Genomic DNA, 19,925 nt, shown 5'->3' on the forward strand with positions numbered 1-19,925 from the left:
TGTAATTGGGACCACTGCCTGTGACATTCAAGTTACAAAGACAGCCAACAAAACGTTAGTCCTCAGCAGTCAGGGGGTATTTACATCTGAAACCTAAGATGGTGAAAAATGGCTTTTTGAGTGGTTTTTCTCTCAGATGGATGCACTACATCAAATACTGAAATGCAGATCTCATGACACCATTTGAATTATGCTCTCTGTAAGCAAGCAGTTTTACAACTTTTCTTTCTCCGCATTCACTTACATAAATTAAACTAGCAGCAGAGGCTGCCAGAAAGACAAAGGGCTATGAAGAAATAGCTCTTTATATGCTACAATCTGCCAGCTACCCACTTCCGCCCAAGCAATTCTTCAAACTCTGTTACTGAGACAAGATATAGGTATGCTACAATTACAGAATCATGAGGTTTTACCTAGCACCAGGAATTTGATAATGTGTGTGGATTACAACCAAAAATTTATACATAAATTCTACAGAGACCATCCACCCTCTGCTCCTCAATGACTTTCACTTATTCCTCCACAAAAAAAAAGTTGGGGGAGAGAGGCAGTGAGTTGAATGCTGTCTAATTAAAGAAGGATCAGTGTTTCTTCAAGTAAAACTAGAATGACCAAGTTGCTCCTGTATGAATATAGCACATGTAACTTGAATTTTGTACTGGGGCTTCATTAAGGATCATTATTTGTAGAAAGTTAATAGGATTATTTTATTTACCACTAGAGGCACCAGCCAAAAAGTTAGAAACTCACAGTATTTCTTACTTAGACAGTAGCAGCCACAACACACTATGGAATTATAATCTAACTTTTAAGAAAGTCTTCATTTAAATGCACATATGATCATATATGGGGTCCAAAAAAGGAATAAGCTGTCTAAACTGAACCACACTTCTCAGTTGCACACAACCACAAAGGGGACATAAGAACATGCAGCACTGTTTCTAGATCATTGTGGCGTTGACTGTATTCAATCATCAGCCTTTCAAAAATACTTTCACTGGAAAGAAACAAGTGTTCTGAACGTTAAGTTAATCTTTTTACATTGCTATCCAACTATCAGCTTCAAGTATATGCACTGACAGCATGATAAAACATTTCCATGTATTTTGAAGTTTGACCCTAGGAAAGGATTTCTAGGAAGAGGGAAAAAATTACCTTAAAGCTGTCTAGTTTTTCTACAGAGGAGATTGTGAAAAACACATTTCATAGAAATGGATTTTTGCTGTGGCAATCATTTGTTTTGATTAAATGCTTAGTGTTTCTTATCTTCAAGCAATTTATTACATAGCAAAGAGTATGTTAGTGAAGCTAGCCTTCAGTTACCTGTTTAGGTTTTTGGGGTGGGAGGGAAGTTTCATGTATGATATGAAGTATTTTCCACTGCTTGACAGCAGTGTGGAATTGTCCCAACCAGGCTGCAAGGAGAATTAAGACAATCATTCTTTCCACAAGCAGTCTTTATTTTAGCCTGGATATTCAACAGCCTGTCTGTCCCTCCCTGCTCTGTAGAATTTTTCATTGATGTGGGCAAATTTCAAAGCTCTTTCAGGAGAGGAAAAAAAAAAACCAGCAAGCAAGGAATGTATTAAGTTAGCTTCAACAGAGCAGACAGACCTCTCCAAACACCTTCTTCCAGTAAGTGACAATACCAACCACTGTTGTGAGGCAGCTCAAAGAAGGAACATGAGCACATTTCTTCACAGACATGGCTGTGCTGAAAAAGTACTGTCAGCCCTCCACTTATATCCAGGTTGTGAAGTGAAGAGAGCTTCTGCAGCAGTACGCTTTTTTCCTTTATCTGAGGACTCTCACACTATTTCTTCCAGCCTAACTCTTTGTTTCTGTACTTCTCTTATCTAGCAAGATTCAGCACTTACATAAAAATAGATAAATGCATCTTTGCTGTTTCAGGAAAGATCTGATTGGAAAAAAGGTATATCCATTAAAAATGTAGGCAAATAGAAGTTGGGTTGGAAAATGCATATTGTAGCTAGTTGTAGAGGAACAAGGTGCAGAAGGAGAAGAAAATCACATACACAGCATCAATTCCCTTTATGTTAATTTCCCTCTGAGCAATAATGTAAAATATTTACAGTGCTATAAAACCAAAGGCAGATCAAAAAGGAGGCAGAAAATAATGTGGGGGCAGAAGAAGTGTATTAAGAGACATTTGCATGTTTACAAGGGGAAGAAAAAGTCAGATTTAAATTTAGCTTTGCACTCACACTGGCCAGCAGACACTGAACAGAAATAGGCAGTATTTAGAACCAGAGGGCTTATTTATTTTTCTGGGAAGCAAAAAAACCCTATACCATTACCTTGATACTACCTCAATAACCAACTACAGCCATGTTTTTGTATCTATAAGCAGAAAATTCTTCAGGAGCAATATAAAATCGACTTAACAATGAAATCTGACCAAAGAAATTATTAGCGTCCCATTGCTCTGGGATACCACAAGACTGCAGCAGAGGAGCTGAGACTGGGATGATGACTGAGAATTCCTTCAGTGGACACCAGCACAGCCACAGGGTTCTGCTGCAGGAGTGCTCAGTATGGCTACACCACCGTCACTAGATGCCAAAGGAGTCATAAGATGAGGAGTTAAAACAGAGTCAAACACTTGCAGATGGCAGGGGAAAAAAAACTGTTAAAAATAGAGGAAGGTATTTGTCAATGCAAGTAGGATCTGTTTGTACAGAAGTAATCTCTGACCACTCTCCAAGCCTGCTGTGGAAGTAAACAGTGATTTCATAACATAAAAATGAAGAGGGGCAGGAAAGAATAAACCTAGTGAGACTAAAAACCAAACAACATTTGCAAATAAGTACAAGCCATCCTGTATCATGTCCTGCTACTGCCTTATATTCCCCACTCCTCCTTCCTGCTATATGAAGTCATGTAAGTTTTATCTAGTAACATGTTAAGTCCTCTCTAGACTATAGGAATGAATTTTATTTGTCAAGGCACTATTCTTTGTTCAGCACATTGGAGTAAAGTCAGAAAACAAATTCCTAGAGTCCACAGTGTCTGTAAAAATTACCTCAGGTTCCCAAAATAGACTTGAGTTGCTACTTCAAATAAATATTAACCTCAGGAAGAAATGTCTTTATTGGTCTTACTGGTCTCTCCTTATACCATTTGGTATGATACTGATAAGAGCAATGACCATCAAAAAAAGTAGAGCTGTTCTGTACAAAGACTGGGAAGGCAGAGCATTTTGCCTGTAATTAGCTGCCACGTGAATTCATAATTAACCATCTGACTGAGAATTATGTTTTGTTTTGTCACATTTGAACACAAATACTTCAGAGTATCCAGAGTTCGGAGTTCAACTGAAAAAGTTGAATTCTACCCCCTAACTAATGAACCTTATATATTACACAGCTAAGAAAGGCACTTTAGTCCAAAAGGTACTTGGCAAAATAGATAACAGTATTGTTAGCCAGAAACTTTAGAGGCCCCCTTACATCCTAATCTTTGCAAGACAATTTAGTCCACATGAGTTGCAGGTATCTTAAATGCCTGTAGTCAAGAGTTGCCAGAGATAGCAGGTTAGAAGCTTCAACTCCCTGAAGAGTTGTGAACTTGCTAGAAACAACTTATTTTAAATCTGCACAGGTCGGCAGTTGTCCTCATCTGTTAATAAAGGAGTCCACAATAAAGAAGACTATTAAGAGAGCAGACCCCAACTCTAACTGCAATGAGAAGAGGCATTAGAAGCAAGCCTAGGAACTGATCCAAGTTCTGACTCAATGATTTTTTGTTACTATTTTAGAGACAGGATTGATTGAGAATGATTTCACTAAAGCATACCCAAAAGATTATTGCTTCTTCCAAATGATGTCTTAGCCTTGAAATTGCATCCCTCCTATCATAAGCAATTTTTTTCTTACCTTGAAGAGGGAAGGATTAACAACAGTCAAGTAGCACCTCACACTACAAAAGTTATGGGGAGTAACTGCCAATAGCCTAACACTGCAAGGACCTCACACTCAGCCTGCAGACCATGCTCTGACCTGTCTCCATCTTGCATGTCTGCCAGTGCTGCCTCTCAAAATATTGCAGCAGTAGTTGTGTCATTTTATCCTGTGCCAGTCCTAACTTAGGAGATCAGCTGGGCTTCTCTGATAGGAGACCCACTCTGTCCATTACTCTGTGCAGACTATTAGTCTCAAGAACAAACATGGCAAGTGTCTTAGCTGCCTAGAATGCTGCTGAAATAATTGAAGAAATACTTTATGATCTGGCTGGCAGTGGTAGTGCAGCCTACTAAAGCTTTCAACTTAGGAGATACATCATTTTACTTCAGTGCTAACATAATAATCAAGAACAATACTTTAACTGCTTGACTCATTTTATTTTTATCCCCTTGGCTGCATTTGAGTTTTACAGTGGTTTCTTAAAGACCATTCATTCTTGTAGACCTCTAAGAGGTAACAGACAAGATTGAAGCAATCATCCATATAAAATTACTTATGTTTACAAATTTTTGGCAATCATAATAACCCGTTTTATCCTATTGCCATTGCCCCAATCATTGAAAAAGAGAGTGTACAATAATTTACATCTGAAGTATTTCAAAGTGCTTGATAGTGATTTTCCAATAATTATTTACAAGTGGCCTATAGACATATGTACAGGTGTTACAAGTTGTGGCTGGAATATGGCTTTCTATGGAAAGTGCTTTATATTTGGTCAGTGATGTTACTGACTAACCAACCCAAGGGTTACTGATAAAACTGTAACCACTAACAGCTGAATTGTTGTGGACAGGTATTTACAGAGTTGTTAAGCTGTAGAAAATAACTATTTACACAAGTGTTCCATAAATACAGAAAGTATCTTCTTTCTTCCAAGAATGGAGGAAGTCCTTCAGCCACAAACCTGGTTTCTATCCCCAAAAAGTGTAAGACACAAGTAAACTGAAAGTGATTGCTGATCCAGTGCTCACGCCATATCATCGTCTGTGCTGACAACAGATATCTGTAAAAAATTAAGTACAAGTTAGCTACAGTTGCACTAATAAAAGACAAAGCAACACATGTCATTGCTAATTCTGCCAGCTAGTGACCCCATTCAGCACAGATTACTCCATCCTAGGTACAGACACTAGTTACCTACCAGAACTTTAATTATAGGGTAAAATTGTCAGTCGATTCAGCCCAGGAGTGCCTGCAGCCAGGAACTTTCAAAAGCAGAGACCTCTCCTAAATTCAATTCAGGTACCATTTGGCAGTCTTCCTACTCCAATTATTAACCTGGTGTCTCAGACATAATAGGTTTACTTACTGCAGGGTAGGTGTGTCCTACTGAACCACTGTGTCTTCCAATATCAATTGTGAGGTCCTCTTCTGTGGTTTTTAGGTAAACTGGATTATCAAAATTCATGCTTTTCATGTTCTTGTGCTGCCAGTTACGCCACATGAAGTAGCCAGCTGCTGCAGCCATCATCAGCAATACTGCAGGGAGACAGAGATTGAAAACATGGAGTAGAGTCGGGTCAAACTCCTAAGAGTGGCTTGTCCCACCACATGGGGTCCAAAAGGCCAGCAAATGCTTTACTCACCAACAGGAAGAATGATCCAAGCTGCTGATGTTCTTCCAGCTGCAGTTACTTCAGAGGCTGTACCACTAGTGTTGAATCCTGCATGAGAATTTGAGGCAGTGAGCTTGCGTACTGACAGGCTGGCAGATTGTCATATACAAGCATATCCCACACCCAGAAGCTCCTATTTGATTAGCTTCTCAGTAACACACTGCTAGAACAGCCTAACATGCTTCATCCTGTAGTAGTTGGAAGCTTTCTTTATTGCTTGCCTTCTCTGAGCACTCCTGGGATTTCACAGAACCTACAGATTCCACACTTCTATGTGAACTAAATGTTTTTAACACATGCTCCAGCTGCTACACTACACAAGTGATCGGCCCTGTGTTCTCTACTTGCATGCAAAGGAAAAAACTTCCATGTAGGCTAGTTGGTCAGTTCGCATTTAATTTCTCTAATGTTTAGCAGTGTGAGTTATTGGGACCAGTACCTCCGGGAACTAGTCCAACAGTTGGAGATTTTTCTGTTGTGCTGGTATCTTTAGCCTCAGTGTAAGCCACAGTTGTTCCAGTACCTGAAACTAATTATAGATCAAGAACTAATTATAGATCAGTTAATCCTGAAGTTCTGCAATGGCTTTGCTATGAGAGCCATGGTAGTGAAGGTTCAGCAGATGGCAAAAATGATCATGCAGGTTGTTATCTTTACTGGGGACACCGGCATTAACAATTTCACTAGCACACCCTCAGCAGAGAGTTCTTGATGAAAAGTAGTTCCAAGAACAAGGCCAGACAGTTTATCAGGAATGAATTACAGGCATTTAAAGTCACAACAGTCATAAGCCATCCCACCCCTCACATAAGGTTTTCTGAATAAGATTTTAGTTTTACAAGTTCACAGGTTAGGTTCAGCCTTTGATACCCACAGCATCCTTTTAGAGCAGCCAAGGGAGGCCAGCATCCTTGCATTCAGCACTCTGTGGCAGTCAGAATCAATATGCAATACAGTCAGTGGCACCTTGGAGTTTCTAGCTCCCCTCCACAGGACAAAGCAAGACTGCTGCATAGTCAGTGGTGACAACACTAGTACACTAGCATTAGCAGTGTGCTCATGGTACAAACTTCCTCGGTCAGCAACAATAGCCAATCACCTTTTGATCTGTGTATTTTTATGTACAGCCATGTTAGTTTATACCCCTGTTTTATAAGAGGCTGAGTATGTTTTGTCCTTGTGCTTGCTGTCTGCAGAAAGCCATGGAGGTACAAGATCTTGTTGCAAATGATGATGATGACGCAGAAGCAAAGCATGGAGTTCGAACAGCACCTGCAGACTCTAAGGGCCATATTAATGCATAAGGCCCTTCCCTCCAGGATTAATTACATCAGACTAATTTTAGCAAAGCTGTCAGCCTATAGGGCTGTATTTCCTTCCCCATAACAGGTTGAATACTCTCCTACTCCTTCCCCATTCATCCTGGGAATGATCTCAGTTGTGTTACAGTACCTGTACATCTCAGACCATCCTCCTGCAAGAAGTACCCAGCAGGACATGCACAGGTGTACTTTGGAGAATGTTCATTTATCTGAGGAGCAGGCAGGCACAGGTAGCTACAGCCTCCATTTGCCATGTGCTCTTCACACCAGTTCCTACCTGTGGGTACAGCAATTAAGGAGTGAACAAGAGTGAACCTTCATGTTCCATGTGTGCAGCAGAAGTATTTGCTTAATAATTGTTTTAGTAGAATTACTTGTCTCAGCTGGTTATAGATTTATATCTGCTCTGCCCAAGAAAGAGCAACTGCAACTAGACCTCTCAACCCCCATGGGGTTGCCTATGTTAGAAGCTCCAAGAGCAGGAGTAGGAATGGATAGCTGTACAGTGAAGGGATGCCATTTGCCACCGTCCAGGCAGGCCAGGCTTCTTACAAGTATGCACTGACTTAACTATAAACTGTATTAAAATTACCTGAAGGCTGAACAAGTTCATGATACACAATGATGTCCTGTGCATCATTGAGGTTGTTCACAAGGGTAACCAAATCGGTTCCAGTAAATTTGTTGGCACCATAGACTGCCTCATTCTCTCCGTCAATCCAGTACACACGGTCCTAGAAGACAATGTCATTGTATCCCATTACCTCCATGATGCTGTCAGCCTCATACCAACAAGAAAAGGATCTTTGACAATGACTACAGGAAGTCATTCTTACCTCAAAAATGGTTAGAGCAAGAGGATGAGGAAGGAACATATGTGACTTCAGCACAATTCTACGATCTTGTCCATTCAAGTCCACACTTGACAGCATGTGTAGCTTGGAATCAAGCCAGTACAGGCGGCTTTTTACAAGATCTAGGAGGGGGAAAACACCAATACATTTAGCGTCCACATGGAGGAAAACTCCAAAGCTTGCTGTAAGAAATGAAACACGCACAGGTTTGAGAATGGTGGCAGTGTTGCTCTAGTTTCTTACCATTCCAGGATACAGAGGGCTGCTGCAGTGATGCCTATGCGGCCTTTGCCTCAACTATAATACAGAGCAGTTCAGGAAAAGTTACTATTTCAGTATCTGAGAAGTGCTGATGCCTGTTGCAGCATCTGCAGGCATCCAGAAGCTTCCCTGTCTCAGAAGCTGAAAATAGTTCTCTGAAGAATGACCTTGGCTTTTGTAGCAGAAAAATTGCTAAAGCTCCAGAATACCTCTGGCAGAGACAAGTTCAACATACCTAGAGCAATTCCATTAGGCCATTGGATTTCTGTTGTCACAAGCTGCTGTCTGTCAAATCCATTCATTCCTGCTTTTTCAATTTTTGCTGGCTCACCCCAGTCTGACCAGTACATAAAGCTGTGAAGCAGAATTTATGTTGTATGATGCACTATAGTACTGTGTAGTATCACTCTTTATTATGACCAATAACTAACAAAGGCTACCTAAGTCAGTTATCAGAACATGTAGTTGGTAGGTCCACTCTTTTAAAAGAGCCTAGACAAATACTCACCCAGAGATAGGATCTACAGCAATAGAAGCTGGCTCTCTCAGCTCAGAGAGAAACAAAACCTTTCTTTTTGTGCCATCTAGGCTAGCCACTGAAATGGTCTTTGCAGTTGAGTCCGACCAGTAGATGTTCTTATAAACCCAGTCAACAGCAATTCCTGCAGGGCTGTGTATGTTGTCCAGGATTCTGATGTGTGTTCCAACTTTATCACGGGTATCAATAGAGGCACTGGAAGACAAGAATTACTTGCTTTCAACCACTTCCACTGCAGATACTACCCCTTGGCACACCTCAACAAATACTGCACAAGATTTCAGGCAGAAGATGCATGTGGGACTTCCCATGCAGTGTCTTTGGTACAAATGTAGCAGCAGTTACTAGGAAGTGCAACAGGCATACACATTGGTAGCTGTGGGAGCTTGCATCAACTGTACTTTGTCTTTAGGACACCAGAAATCTAGTTTTCATTACCAGAGACTAGCAAAATAGCTTGGGTAAAACCATGGGATGGTTTGGCGAAGTACATTAGGTTCAGAAACTAAGCCCATTTACCTGAAGATTGCTTTTTGGCTGAAGTCTGCCCAGTAAAGCTTTTGCTCAGCAATATCAGCATCTAGAGCTATAGAGTTTCTTAGCTGCTCTACAAGCTGAATGTATTCTTTTCTCTCAAGGCCAATCTTCCTTATGTCCCGGCGGTTGGTGAAAATTAGACTTGGTTCTTTCCCTGTGAAAAGAGTTTGTTATCTGTACTTCTGGATATTCAGTCACATATTTTTCTTTTACAAAAAGTTTTAAGAGTCATCATATTTAGTATTTGCTATTCCACACTTGCTAGCAGATGCTGACAGAGGTCTTGGCTATACCATACCTCAACCTATTTTCCCCTCCACAACTTGATGGGGAGGATCATCCTGCCCAGGGAGCAGACACAAGCAGTTTATGTCAGGCAGCTTTAAGTACTGTATCATGGCATCATTTGAAGTGTTTGTAGTGATCAGTAACACCATAATAGCTACTGTAAAAACCACAGTAGTATAAACAGTGCATCATTTGCTGACTCATTTTAAAGTGGGGATATAAAAGTCATGTCAACACTCACCAACTGCCTTGCACACCCCAGTAGTAAGATCCATCTGATAGCCACGGCTACATTCACATTTGTAGCCCCCTTTCAGGTTGATACAGATCTGACTACATATACCAGGGTTCTGACATTCATCAATATCTGTAAAAAAAAAAATTAAATTAATTTATGCTTATCGCCAATATCACCAACAGAGTCCATGTTAAACTACTAGATACGTACCTCCACAGGTTCTCCTGTCCAGAAGCTCAAACCCAGCTGGACAGTCACATTCATAGCCAATAATTAGATCTCTGCAGATATGAGAGCATCCACCATTGTTCACCAGACATTCATTGATGTCTAGAAGAGATAATTGGCCACTTCTGAGAAGGCATGCTTGTTTAGTTTTATAGTCTTAGCCACGGAGCACTTTTCCAGGTACACATCCACTTTCTAACAATGCCTGCCACATCTGATAAACTGTTCTGGCACTCCAAGTCTTTACAAGAGAAACTTCTCAAATTCACATTCACTCTCTGTGTTCACTTTCTCTGTGTTACAAGCAGGCAGCAATAAAGATGAGGTTCCTGAAGTTTCAATGTTTCTAATGCATTCAAGTGCTTTCCTGACTACAGAGAAATCATCCTATCAGCCAGTTTGGCTACAGTAAAACTAGCCTATTAACTAGGCTGGTCTCAGTTCTACGTTTGCCACCAAGAAGTGCCAATAGGCATTCCAGCTGACATCTGACAACTCAGAGGCTGTATCTAAGTATATCTAGCAATCAGCATTGTGCAAAGAGTTTATTCACTTACTACACTCCTTGAGGGGCTCATCACTCCAGTCCTTGCAGTCTCTCTGCTGGTTACACACTTTATTGATATCTATGCATTCTCCACTTCTGCACTTGAATTTGCCAGGTCCAGAGCACTGAATAACTGACATAATGAAGATTGTGAGAGTGACTACCAGCTTCAACAGATATTCTGCAAAGACGTTATTCTTGCTCAGTTCCACACTTACCATTGTTACAATTTGCTTCATCTGTGCCATCCAGACAATCTCTCACACCATTGCACTGCCTACTCCCATGGATGCAGTTCCCATCTTCACATCTGAACTGGTCTGGTCTACAGGTCCGAGAAGCTGAGGACACAGCCATTACAGACTTTTACTCCTGAGGTTTACTGAAGCAAAGGAAATTAGAGAGGAATCAAGCAGTACCTCCTAGAGAAGGACCAAGTGAACTTACGGCAGTTGATTTCATCACTTCCATCCTTGCAGTCAGGATCTCCATCACAGCGCCACTTTTTGTGGATACATTCACCTGAGCCACACTGCACCTCACTGGCAGAGCACTTCACAGAAGGTGCAGGCTGGCGGCCACATTGCTCTAGAGACTCATCTGAGTGGTCAGAGCAGTCAGCATCATCATCACACACCCAGCTGAGGGGAATGCAAGTCGAGCTCTTGCACTGGAACTCATGAACTCCACAGGTAGGAGGTGCACACTCCAGCTCATCACTACCATCACTGCAGTCATCTTGACCATTGCAGACAAAGCTCTTGGAAATACATTGCCCACTGCTGCATGTGAAGTCTGCTGGACTACAAGTCACATTGCCTGGGGTAATGGGAGTAAGAGAGATTAGTACATTGTCACAAGAAGGCTGACTTTTGTGTAAAGATATTTTGTTTTGCAGCTGCTAGCTGACAAAAGATCAGCATCCTGTACAAGGCAATAGGGAAGCCTAAATGACCACTTACAAGACACTTGGGTTCCACAGACCATCCTCATTGCCTTTGGACATTGTAAGTGACAGGCATCAAATCTGAACTACTGAGTGAAAATAACCTTCTGAAGTAGCCAGGCTGTCCTGCACTTCAGATTACAAGTCTTTCAGAAAACAGGGTTTAACCCAGTGAACCAAAGACAGAAGGTTAAAGAAATGCTAACTCAAGAGTACCAACTAAGATTAAGGTAGTCTGATGGTCAGCATGTACTGTAGTTTGAAATTAAAATGTTTTGTGCTGGTCCCCAGGACAGCAGTGTCCCATTTGCCTGGACTGTAGGGATAACAGACCAAGATCTTGCCTGAGTTGATCCCATGGTTAAGCACACCCATACAATTTATGTCAGTACAAACTATGCTGGTTTAACAGCAATGTAGCTAATAGCTCAGTGTGCCCATGCTCATAGTTTTATCAATTTCATTAGAAACACTCTCTGTAGATTTACTTGTAGATTAAGACACTATTTTATTGAATAAGATGGCAACTCCACAGACACATAGCAAAATTCTGGAGATCTGTGTCTCATTAGGCCATCCAGGTAAGGTGGTTCTGATGGAAGCCAGCCCTGTGGCTTTGGTTACAGCAAGTATGTCTCAGGACACCTCAGAAAACTCATATATATGCAAATTCTTTTGAATAAGCCAGGAATGCTGCACTCTAATGTTGCAATGGCAGCTTTACTTGTGTACCAGCACAAAGTTTCCCCCCCCCAGCCACCCAAACATCAGAAATCCAGCTTCACAGATATTTCAGCATAGGACTATAAAGTAGATTAGCTATGCTCTTTGCCAGAAATTGCTATACACTTTTAGGAGACAATTTGTTAATGTAAGCAGCAATTTCAGAAACTCTCCAGAAGACGAGTTCTGACAGTTGGCTTACCAGGTGACTAAACCTACCTATGGCTACTGCAAAAATTAGCAGAGAAAAAAAGACACACATTAAAAAAAACTTACATTATTGTAGCTCTTAATTTAGCAGGATAGAGGACTGTTAGAAAAAGTTTGCTTTAAGTAGCTGCAAAACAAGATTAATGTAGGACAGGTATTGATACTATAAAAAAATTTATCTTCCCAGATGTACTGCCCTGCTAGCTCCTTTCTAGACAAGTCAATTTCAAACAGAGTTATGCAACCACCATTTCTCTTCTTACCACAATTCTGTTCATCTTCTTCGCTGTCACAGTCTTTTTCACCATCACATTTCCAGGACACTGGGATACACTGAGTTGACTGAGGACCACAGCTGATTTCATTTACCCGGCATGTTCTCGTGTCTATTGAAAAAAAGTTTAAGCTCAGTCTAGGAGCCACTGACCTTGGGTATCAGCATTTGTGCTGAAAATTGAGACTGAAGGGCTTCAGGTCTGGACAAAGTTGTAGTTATTTAGATAAAAACATCTGTATAAATTGATGGAAAAGGCCATACTATTCTGTAGTGTTCAGTTAAAAAAAGATATTTCTAGTTCCTAAGAGATTAATATTTTAAGGGTACCTTTGTAGTGGTAGCTTTGTGATTGCATGCCAATTACATTGTAGCAGCTTGAGCTACAACAAGTAGTAGCAGGGAGGAGTAATGCCAATGTTTACTAGGACTTGGGCTGAAACATTCCTCACTGTAGGTCTTACTGATACAGGAAAATGACACTTTCTGGATCTCTACTGCTTGATGAGTTATGATACTTCAGACCAGAGCTGCTAATCCCAAGACCTCACAGTCAAGCCTCTGCACTACTGCTTCCCACACCCAACAGGTAGTCAGATACTCAGTCTCTACATTAGCTCTGTAGTATTGGGGCTGCACTTGCAAAACAGCAATCACTTGGTGGACAAGCCACAGTGACGGTCAGACCTATAATGTTCTGCTTGCTGCTTCTGACTGTGAGGAAAACCTGGTCCTTGCTATCTCTTACCAGTGCAAGTGCAAGAGTGCCTACTCAGTTCTGCATCTTTTTAAGCAGTGAAAAGTCTCCTCAAGACCCTGACAAGGCCAAGCAGTTAGGAAAGTGCTCCCCAAGACAAGTTCATCCCTGCTTCAGGAGGAAAGCCAGACTGTAAGCAGGCAGGAAGTCAAAATGCTCCTCCCCACCAGGCTTGGCTACCATGCCAGGTTCACTTACGGCACAGTTCAGAACTCTCATCAGACCCATCCTCGCAGTCGGGATCCCCATCACACTGCCATCTGTTAGGCACACATTGACCACTGAGGCACACAAAGTCAGATTCTGCACATGTCTTCTTCACTGCAAGGGAAAAAAAGACACTTGTTTAGGTACCAGAGCTTAGCTTATTTATTGCTAACAGGGATCAGCTTTGTTGCCCTAGACAGTCATTCAACATCCTTGGTTTGTGGATGCCTGGTGCTGCCCCCCACCAACCTAGTAAACATTGCTGTTGACCACTTCCTACAGAGTTATTCTGTGTACAGAGAAACATTTATATTCATCTAATCAGGCACTGAAGGACCACTATTGCTAAGGAGACTAAGCAGGTTAGTTTGTATTAGCTGCTACTTCGAACAGACCTGAGTTAAAATAAAGTCTGCTGATATCAATATTTAGGTTTTGAACTCTAAGCTTATAGTTGAGGCATTTGATTTGTCATTACAGAAGCATGATACTATGCAACTCTAGGGTAATAGTTTAGGTCTGCCTGAGGAGACTGGCAGTTCAACCACACCAGTGATGAATATAAAGTATGCTTTGCCTGGTCTCCAAGCAAATCTAGTCATCTATCTCAGCTTCTATGTCTGCTTAAAGCAAGGGTTGGCAGCCAAAGCTAGACTTAATGTTTATAGAAGACACAGCAGAATCACTTTCACATATAAAAAAGGGGTTTTAGCCACGGAATAGCCAACAGCAGAGTGCTAATAGCAAGCATTTTCTATTATGTATTCAAGAAACAACTGAGAACAGGCTTATATTCTGTTCCTGTCAGTCATCACTCTCACAAGTGAAGAATTTTGGTCACAAGCTTTGTCTCAGTTGCCAATTTCAGGAGAGTTAGCTAACACTCAGGAAAACTCAATTGCCTCAGATGGGTACAAAGAATCAATAGTGGTTATTCTAAGAAATTTGTCTTTGTATTCCAACTGCCAGAAGTGCTGGCAGGATAAGTATCTCTCCAGCTACCTACTGTTATATCCCCACTTCCAACTAGCAAGTACTACTACAGAGGTATTATTTTGATTACTTACCACAAGCACTCTCATCACTGCCATCTGAACAGTCTTCATCACCATCACATTTCCAGATTTGAGGAATACAGCGTCCATTACCACATGCAAACTGGGATTCTTCACATTTTGCCCTTGCACCTTCAATGAAAAAAGGAACCTAAGCCTCAATACTGTTAAGCAATACCTTCTCACTTTCCCCACTGATGAAGAAGCTACCCAGCCTAATTAAGAGCATAACATCAACATGAAACCAGATCTGAGCTCCAAATTTTTGCAATCACCTTATTCAATCATGAAAGTAGAGCCCAAAGCTTTCCTTCACAGTACAAAAGCAGAGTTTAAGCACCATAACCATCCACCTACCAAACAGCAGCAAATATTCTCAGTGTTATTCACACAGTTTTCCTCTTCAAGGCAGGGTAAACGTGTGTGCAAAAAAGTGTGTTCACAATTACTTCTGCTGTCTTGCACCTAGCATCACATTTTCAAAACTCTCCATGCTTTAAGCAAACTGGGTTTAAATTTGATTAATGTCAAGCTGCATTAGCATTTCAATGCTCTGCTTCTAACACATTACAGCAGAATTCCCAAGACATCTGTAAAAGTAGCTTAGATAACTGCTTTGTAGCTGAGCAAGTTTTCATGCTTTATGTTGCTCCTCAAAAAGTGGCATCCAGAGACATTCCTTGGTACACACCAAAAGAAGTGTGATGCTAAAAGAGCAACGTAATTCATCACTTCCTTCTGGAATGAAGTCCATTGTCTCACAACTGGTAAGTCTTGCTAGTTTGAGTAAGGTAGTGCTTTCTGCAAGATCCTTAGAGTGCATTTTCCAGTGTATCTTCAGCTCCACAACTGTATGACCCCATCCCTCAAGGGAACGTGCTTTGTCTTGGAAGCCCTGTCATAACTGTCACTAAAAGCAGCAGCCTGCACCTTCAGCAGCTGAGCCAGAGCTGTTCCACTTAATGCACGCAGGCAAGTGTGTAAGACTGTGCATCAGTATTGGCTGCACATGCCTAGAGCATGATGCAAGACTCCTGATCCTTCTTGGTTTATTGCATCATTTAGTGCGAGTGCTTTGTCCTGGCACTCCAGAGCTCAAAGGGCATCAAATTTTAGTAGAATATTATTTGCTATTTTTATATGCTCTCTATATGACATGCAAAATACAAGACAGTTTCCAAGCAGTAGGAAGGTACTCAGCCATTTTACATTATATTGGCTAGCCATCAGGCATGAGGTACTCACAAATGCTGGACAGCAAAAGCAAAAACAACATGAGCTGAATGTCATGTAAATCCATGAGCAAGGATGAAAAAAAGCACCTTACTGAGTTCGGCTAATGTTTTAGCAGCCTTACTGGAGGAGTAAAGCAGTAACCTAGTTGTAAGAGCGAAGTTGACTTTTTTCATGGGAACTGTGCTCAAAAGGTACCAAAAATCAGAACATCAGCTCTTGTATATACTGTTTCCATTCCCCTGTTTCCTTTTCTGGTTGGGAATTACACCAGCATGTGCTTTCTAATAGCGTGGCTTTGTAAAGCTACTTCTACTGCTTGGTCATGAGCCGTCAATCAATTAGCTTGCCTTGTGCTAGATAGCACACCCCAGCCACCTAAGAGTGGGAGTAGATGCCACAATTAGAAGCTTGCTTGTTGTCCAGCAACATCTAAAAGAAGGCTAGAGTTGTGAGCCCTGGTCACATATTCAGGTTTTACTGTACTACTACATAAAATATGCAACAACTGACTCCCGCTAGTTTCAGGACTTCCTCATCCAGGCGTTCAGAGTAAGAACAGTGAGCAGTCAACCTTTCCCAAAATAGCACACAGAGATATTAGACTAAGCCTGCCACTAAGGAGATCCCAAAATAACTCCATGGCCCTCAGTTACTCTGTTTCAAGCTAGAATAACCAGAAAAGGCTTGCTAAGGCTGCCTAGTACATTGTGACTTACAAATGTAACACCATTTCGATCAAATGCGGCAGGGAAGCTACACACAAGGCTAAAAGAAACCGTAGCTGAGCTTGGAGTAACAGCTGTAACTTCACAATTACAATCCTAACAACAAGCCATTTCAAGAATATATCATTGCTTCTGCAGCTGATACCAAGTGAAATGTCAGAGCAACTACTTTCAGCCCAAAAACAAATAAAATGGACAAGACCTAACAGCTACACAGGTGCACAAAGGCAGAGGTCAGCATCTGTTACTGCTCCTGAAGATGTCTGTCAGACTCTAACAGCCACTTGAAATGAGCTCCAGTTAAGATGGTTAGTTACAGCCAGTAACTCTGATCCCCTGTCCTACACCAAGCACCATTCTACAATGCGAGGTAATCAACTTAGTTAGATACTACCAGTCTAATCCACTGCTATTTGAAGCAATGGAGTCAGACCTCAGCTGCAGCTTCAGTCACTAGACACCTAGTGATTTTTGGATCAGCATCAATTAGCCACTAATTCAAAGTTTCTCTTTACGTGCTCTTCTTACAGTAGAAGCATCTTCACACATTTTCTCTGTCTTGGAATACAGCTTAGGCTGAAAAATGTTGAGAACCAGTAACACAGGAGCCTGTGATTGCTAACACATATTATTTTACTGTTCCCCAGGAAACTACTTACTAGAAGTTGGCTCATAAGCAGCAGTGGGTGTAGGGTGAAGGAGCACAGTTACACTGACTACCCAAGTTAAACTACCTTTCTCCATATCTCTGCTATCACTGTTAGTCTCAGCCCCTTAAGCAAGTTGCCAGATTACTTGTCTGGGCAGCTTCAAACATGTGACACTTGTGTACTGTCATCTGACACCAAGTCCCAGAAAAGCTTCCAACCGTGATTAGGAAACCTTTCCAGAGCTCATATAGGAACTAGCTTAGCCTTTGGCCAGACCCCGGCAATTGCAACTACTAGTAGAAGAGAGCTGATGGGGGCACTAACTCAAATGGAAAGAACAATCAGAATAACTCGGTTAGCTAGCCTACTAATTACCATCCACTGCGTGTCATCTTGTGATGTATCTCTTCTGAGCACAGTGAAGTAGCAGTTTCAGTGCCAGACAGCTTAGTCCTTCATTCTACAACTGTTTAACCATGTCTGTTGCCGACCAGACATGGGAGCAACCTACACGACTGGGAGACGAGAGGTGACTACGCAGACGTTTCTCCTCTCTCTCTTTGTATGAGGACTGGACGCAACAACATGCTGGCAGGGCTCTACCCAACATACCTGATGTCTGAACTACTGCACTAGGAAACACCACCGACATCAGACACTTAGGCCTACTTTAGGACAATAGTCAGGCGATTTAGGAGCAATACGAAAATGCAGAATTCAACTGCCCACCTCAGGGAAGAAAGGAGTCAGCCAAATGATTACGACCCCCGGTTAAGAGTAAAATCTTTTAAATGACCATCCAACTGGCTCATTGTGCAGGACCCCTGCCAGTACGGGCAACAGCTTCTACTTCTACGCCGGGAGGCAGCCCGGGAGCTGGCCACGAGCAGCGCTACTGGCGAGCGCCCAGCCCCGGGAGCAGGGACCCAGCGCCGGCAGGACCCAGCCTTGCCACCAGGTGGAGACCCCTCACGGTGGTTACCCCGGACCCTGAACTAGAGCCATGCCAACACCGCTGGGTAACACAAAGCCTAAGTTGCACCGCAGTTTGACAGCACGTTTAACGCCGCGAGCTTCCCAAGCGCTCCTGTTTCGCCCTCCACAATAGAGCCCCAATCCTCCACGACCCTCTCGCGTTAGCCCCAGCCCCTCAGACCCTCCTCCTTGTATCTATCAGGAAGCGGGGCCCCTCCCGCAGCAGGCGGGTGGCTCCCGGGGCTCAGGCGCCCCTCACCGCTCCCCGGCCCGGGGCCCCGGGGGGAAGGCGGCGCCTCGCCCGGCACGGGGGGCGGCGGGGCCGACGCGGCGGCAGCGCCCCCCTGTTCACCCGGGCCCGCCCCGCTCCCCCCGGGGCGGCGGGCAGGCAGTCCGAAAGAGCGGGAGAAAATAATGAGAGCGAGGCGAAAGCAAAGGGCGGTGGGAGACGGAATCGCCGCGGGGGACAGCGGCGGGAGCCGCCCCGGCCGTGCGGGCCCCAGCCCAGTCCCCCGGCCCCGCACTCACCGTCGGCGGCGGCGCGCAGGCAGCCAAGGGCGAGCAGCAGCAGCAGCGCCCAGCAGCGCGGGACCCCCCGCCGCTCCGCGCCGCGCCTGTCGGCCGAGGCGCTCGGCTCTCCGGGCTGCCGGTCCAGCCGCATCGCCGCGCCGGGGACAGGGTGCGCGGGCAGGCAGGCGCTGCGGGCGGGGAGCCGAGGAGAGAAGGCGGCAGCCGGAGACATGCACGGGGGGAGGCCGTCCCCGCGGCGCTCTTATAGCAGCCGCCCGGCCGCCCTGCGCGCCCGCTAGTGACTCACGGCGCCGCGCCGGGCCCCGGTTGGCTCGCCAGCACCGCCCGCCCCCGCTACCTCCTCCGCGGCACCTGCTGCCGCCGCGGCGCGCCCGCACACCGCTCGGCGCGGCTCGGCGGGGCACGGGCGGCGCGGTGAGTGGCGCTGCGGCGGCGCGGAGCGGTGAGGTGCTGCGGGCAGAGCCCCCGCGCCCCCCCGCCCAGCCCTCCTTCCGCAGGGCGGGGACGGGCACGGTGCGACCCTGCTGCCAGACCCTGCGCCGGGGCGGCGGAGCGCGGCAGTCCCGGCGGGAGAGGGTCCCCGCGGCAGGCGCCGCGGCAGCGGCGGCTTTGTTTCCCCTGCGTCTCCCCAGCGCCGCTGCCGCCGGCCGCGGGGAGGGGGGGATGCGGCTCCCCCGGTCCGGGCGTGCCGAAATCCGCGCTGCGCCCTGGCTGCCTCCGAAGAAGCTTTTCTTCCGCGCATTGCCCACCGCCCCATGCGCACATGCTCGCGTGTTTGTGCGGTTTTCCCTCCCTCTGTAGCGGAACTTGATTTAAAACGAAACAGGCGCGGCTGTAGAGGAAGAAAAGCACTACTTCTGCTTGATCCGATCGAAGGATCGTAGTTAATCAGTAATTTTACAAAACGATATGTCAAAATCGTGCAATTACAAGCTTAACCCTTTATTTAGGAAGGAGAATTGGTAGTTTTATGCCATGTTTGTAGCGTTTTATACATCCAATTACGTCTCGGTGAAATATGCATAGAAAAGAAAGGCTGGTAAAATGCAAAGTTGCGTTTGTACGCGGCGCCTTTAGAATTTGAAATTGTGCTTTCTAAAATACTCTGATTTTTAAAAAAAAAAAAAATTGTAGACCTGCTAGTTCATGGTGGTACTGTGTGCTGTGCTTTTAATACTGTTGTGCGGATACAGACCTCAGCAAGCGGCTCCAGCCAAAAATGAT

The 19,925-nt window shown here is 44.0% G+C and overlaps 1 protein-coding gene across 2 annotated transcripts; it reads right to left on the bottom strand.

The window, feature by feature from the left end:
- Window positions 1-443: 443 nt before the first annotated feature.
- On the bottom strand, window positions 444-19,044 carry VLDLR (very low density lipoprotein receptor). 2 transcript variants are annotated; one of them, XM_038124628.1, is made up of 19 exons: window positions 18,699-19,044; window positions 14,597-14,716; window positions 13,521-13,643; window positions 12,555-12,677; window positions 10,860-11,231; window positions 10,631-10,753; window positions 10,423-10,545; window positions 9,848-9,967; window positions 9,641-9,766; window positions 9,094-9,265; window positions 8,545-8,769; window positions 8,272-8,390; window positions 7,758-7,897; window positions 7,514-7,655; window positions 7,052-7,198; window positions 6,039-6,128; window positions 5,570-5,647; window positions 5,293-5,462; window positions 444-4,986 (listed from the first exon to the last, which is right to left on the bottom strand). In XM_038124628.1, exons 1-19 carry the CDS (start codon window positions 18,910-18,912, stop codon window positions 4,951-4,953), a joined length of 2,763 nt encoding a protein of 920 aa, XP_037980556.1. In that variant the 5' UTR covers window positions 18,913-19,044; the 3' UTR covers window positions 444-4,950. The 2 variants fall into 2 exon arrangements, with proteins under 2 accessions (XP_037980556.1, XP_037980557.1); XM_038124629.1 differs by lacking the exon at window positions 6,039-6,128.
- Between the last annotated feature and the right edge of the window lie 881 nt (window positions 19,045-19,925).

Source organism: Motacilla alba, chromosome Z (genome assembly GCF_015832195.1).
Source record: "Motacilla alba alba isolate MOTALB_02 chromosome Z, Motacilla_alba_V1.0_pri, whole genome shotgun sequence".
Lineage (NCBI taxonomy): Eukaryota > Metazoa > Chordata > Aves > Passeriformes > Motacillidae > Motacilla > Motacilla alba.

What these genes read in the sequence shown, in the direction of transcription:
- VLDLR (XM_038124628.1), bottom strand. Translation starts at nt 18,912, where the DNA reads ATGTCTCCGGCTGCCGCCTTCTCTCCTCGGCTCCCCGCCCGCAGCGCC. An exon ending in CCTGCGCGCCGCCGCCGACG is followed by an intron (nt 14,717 to 18,698) that starts GTGAGTGCGGGG and finishes TTTTCATTGAAG; the next exon opens with GTGCAAGGGCAAAATGTGAA. An exon ending in TGAAGCAAATTGTAACAATG is followed by an intron (nt 10,546 to 10,630) that starts GTAAGTGTGGAA and finishes TCATTATGTCAG; the next exon opens with TTATTCAGTGCTCTGGACCT.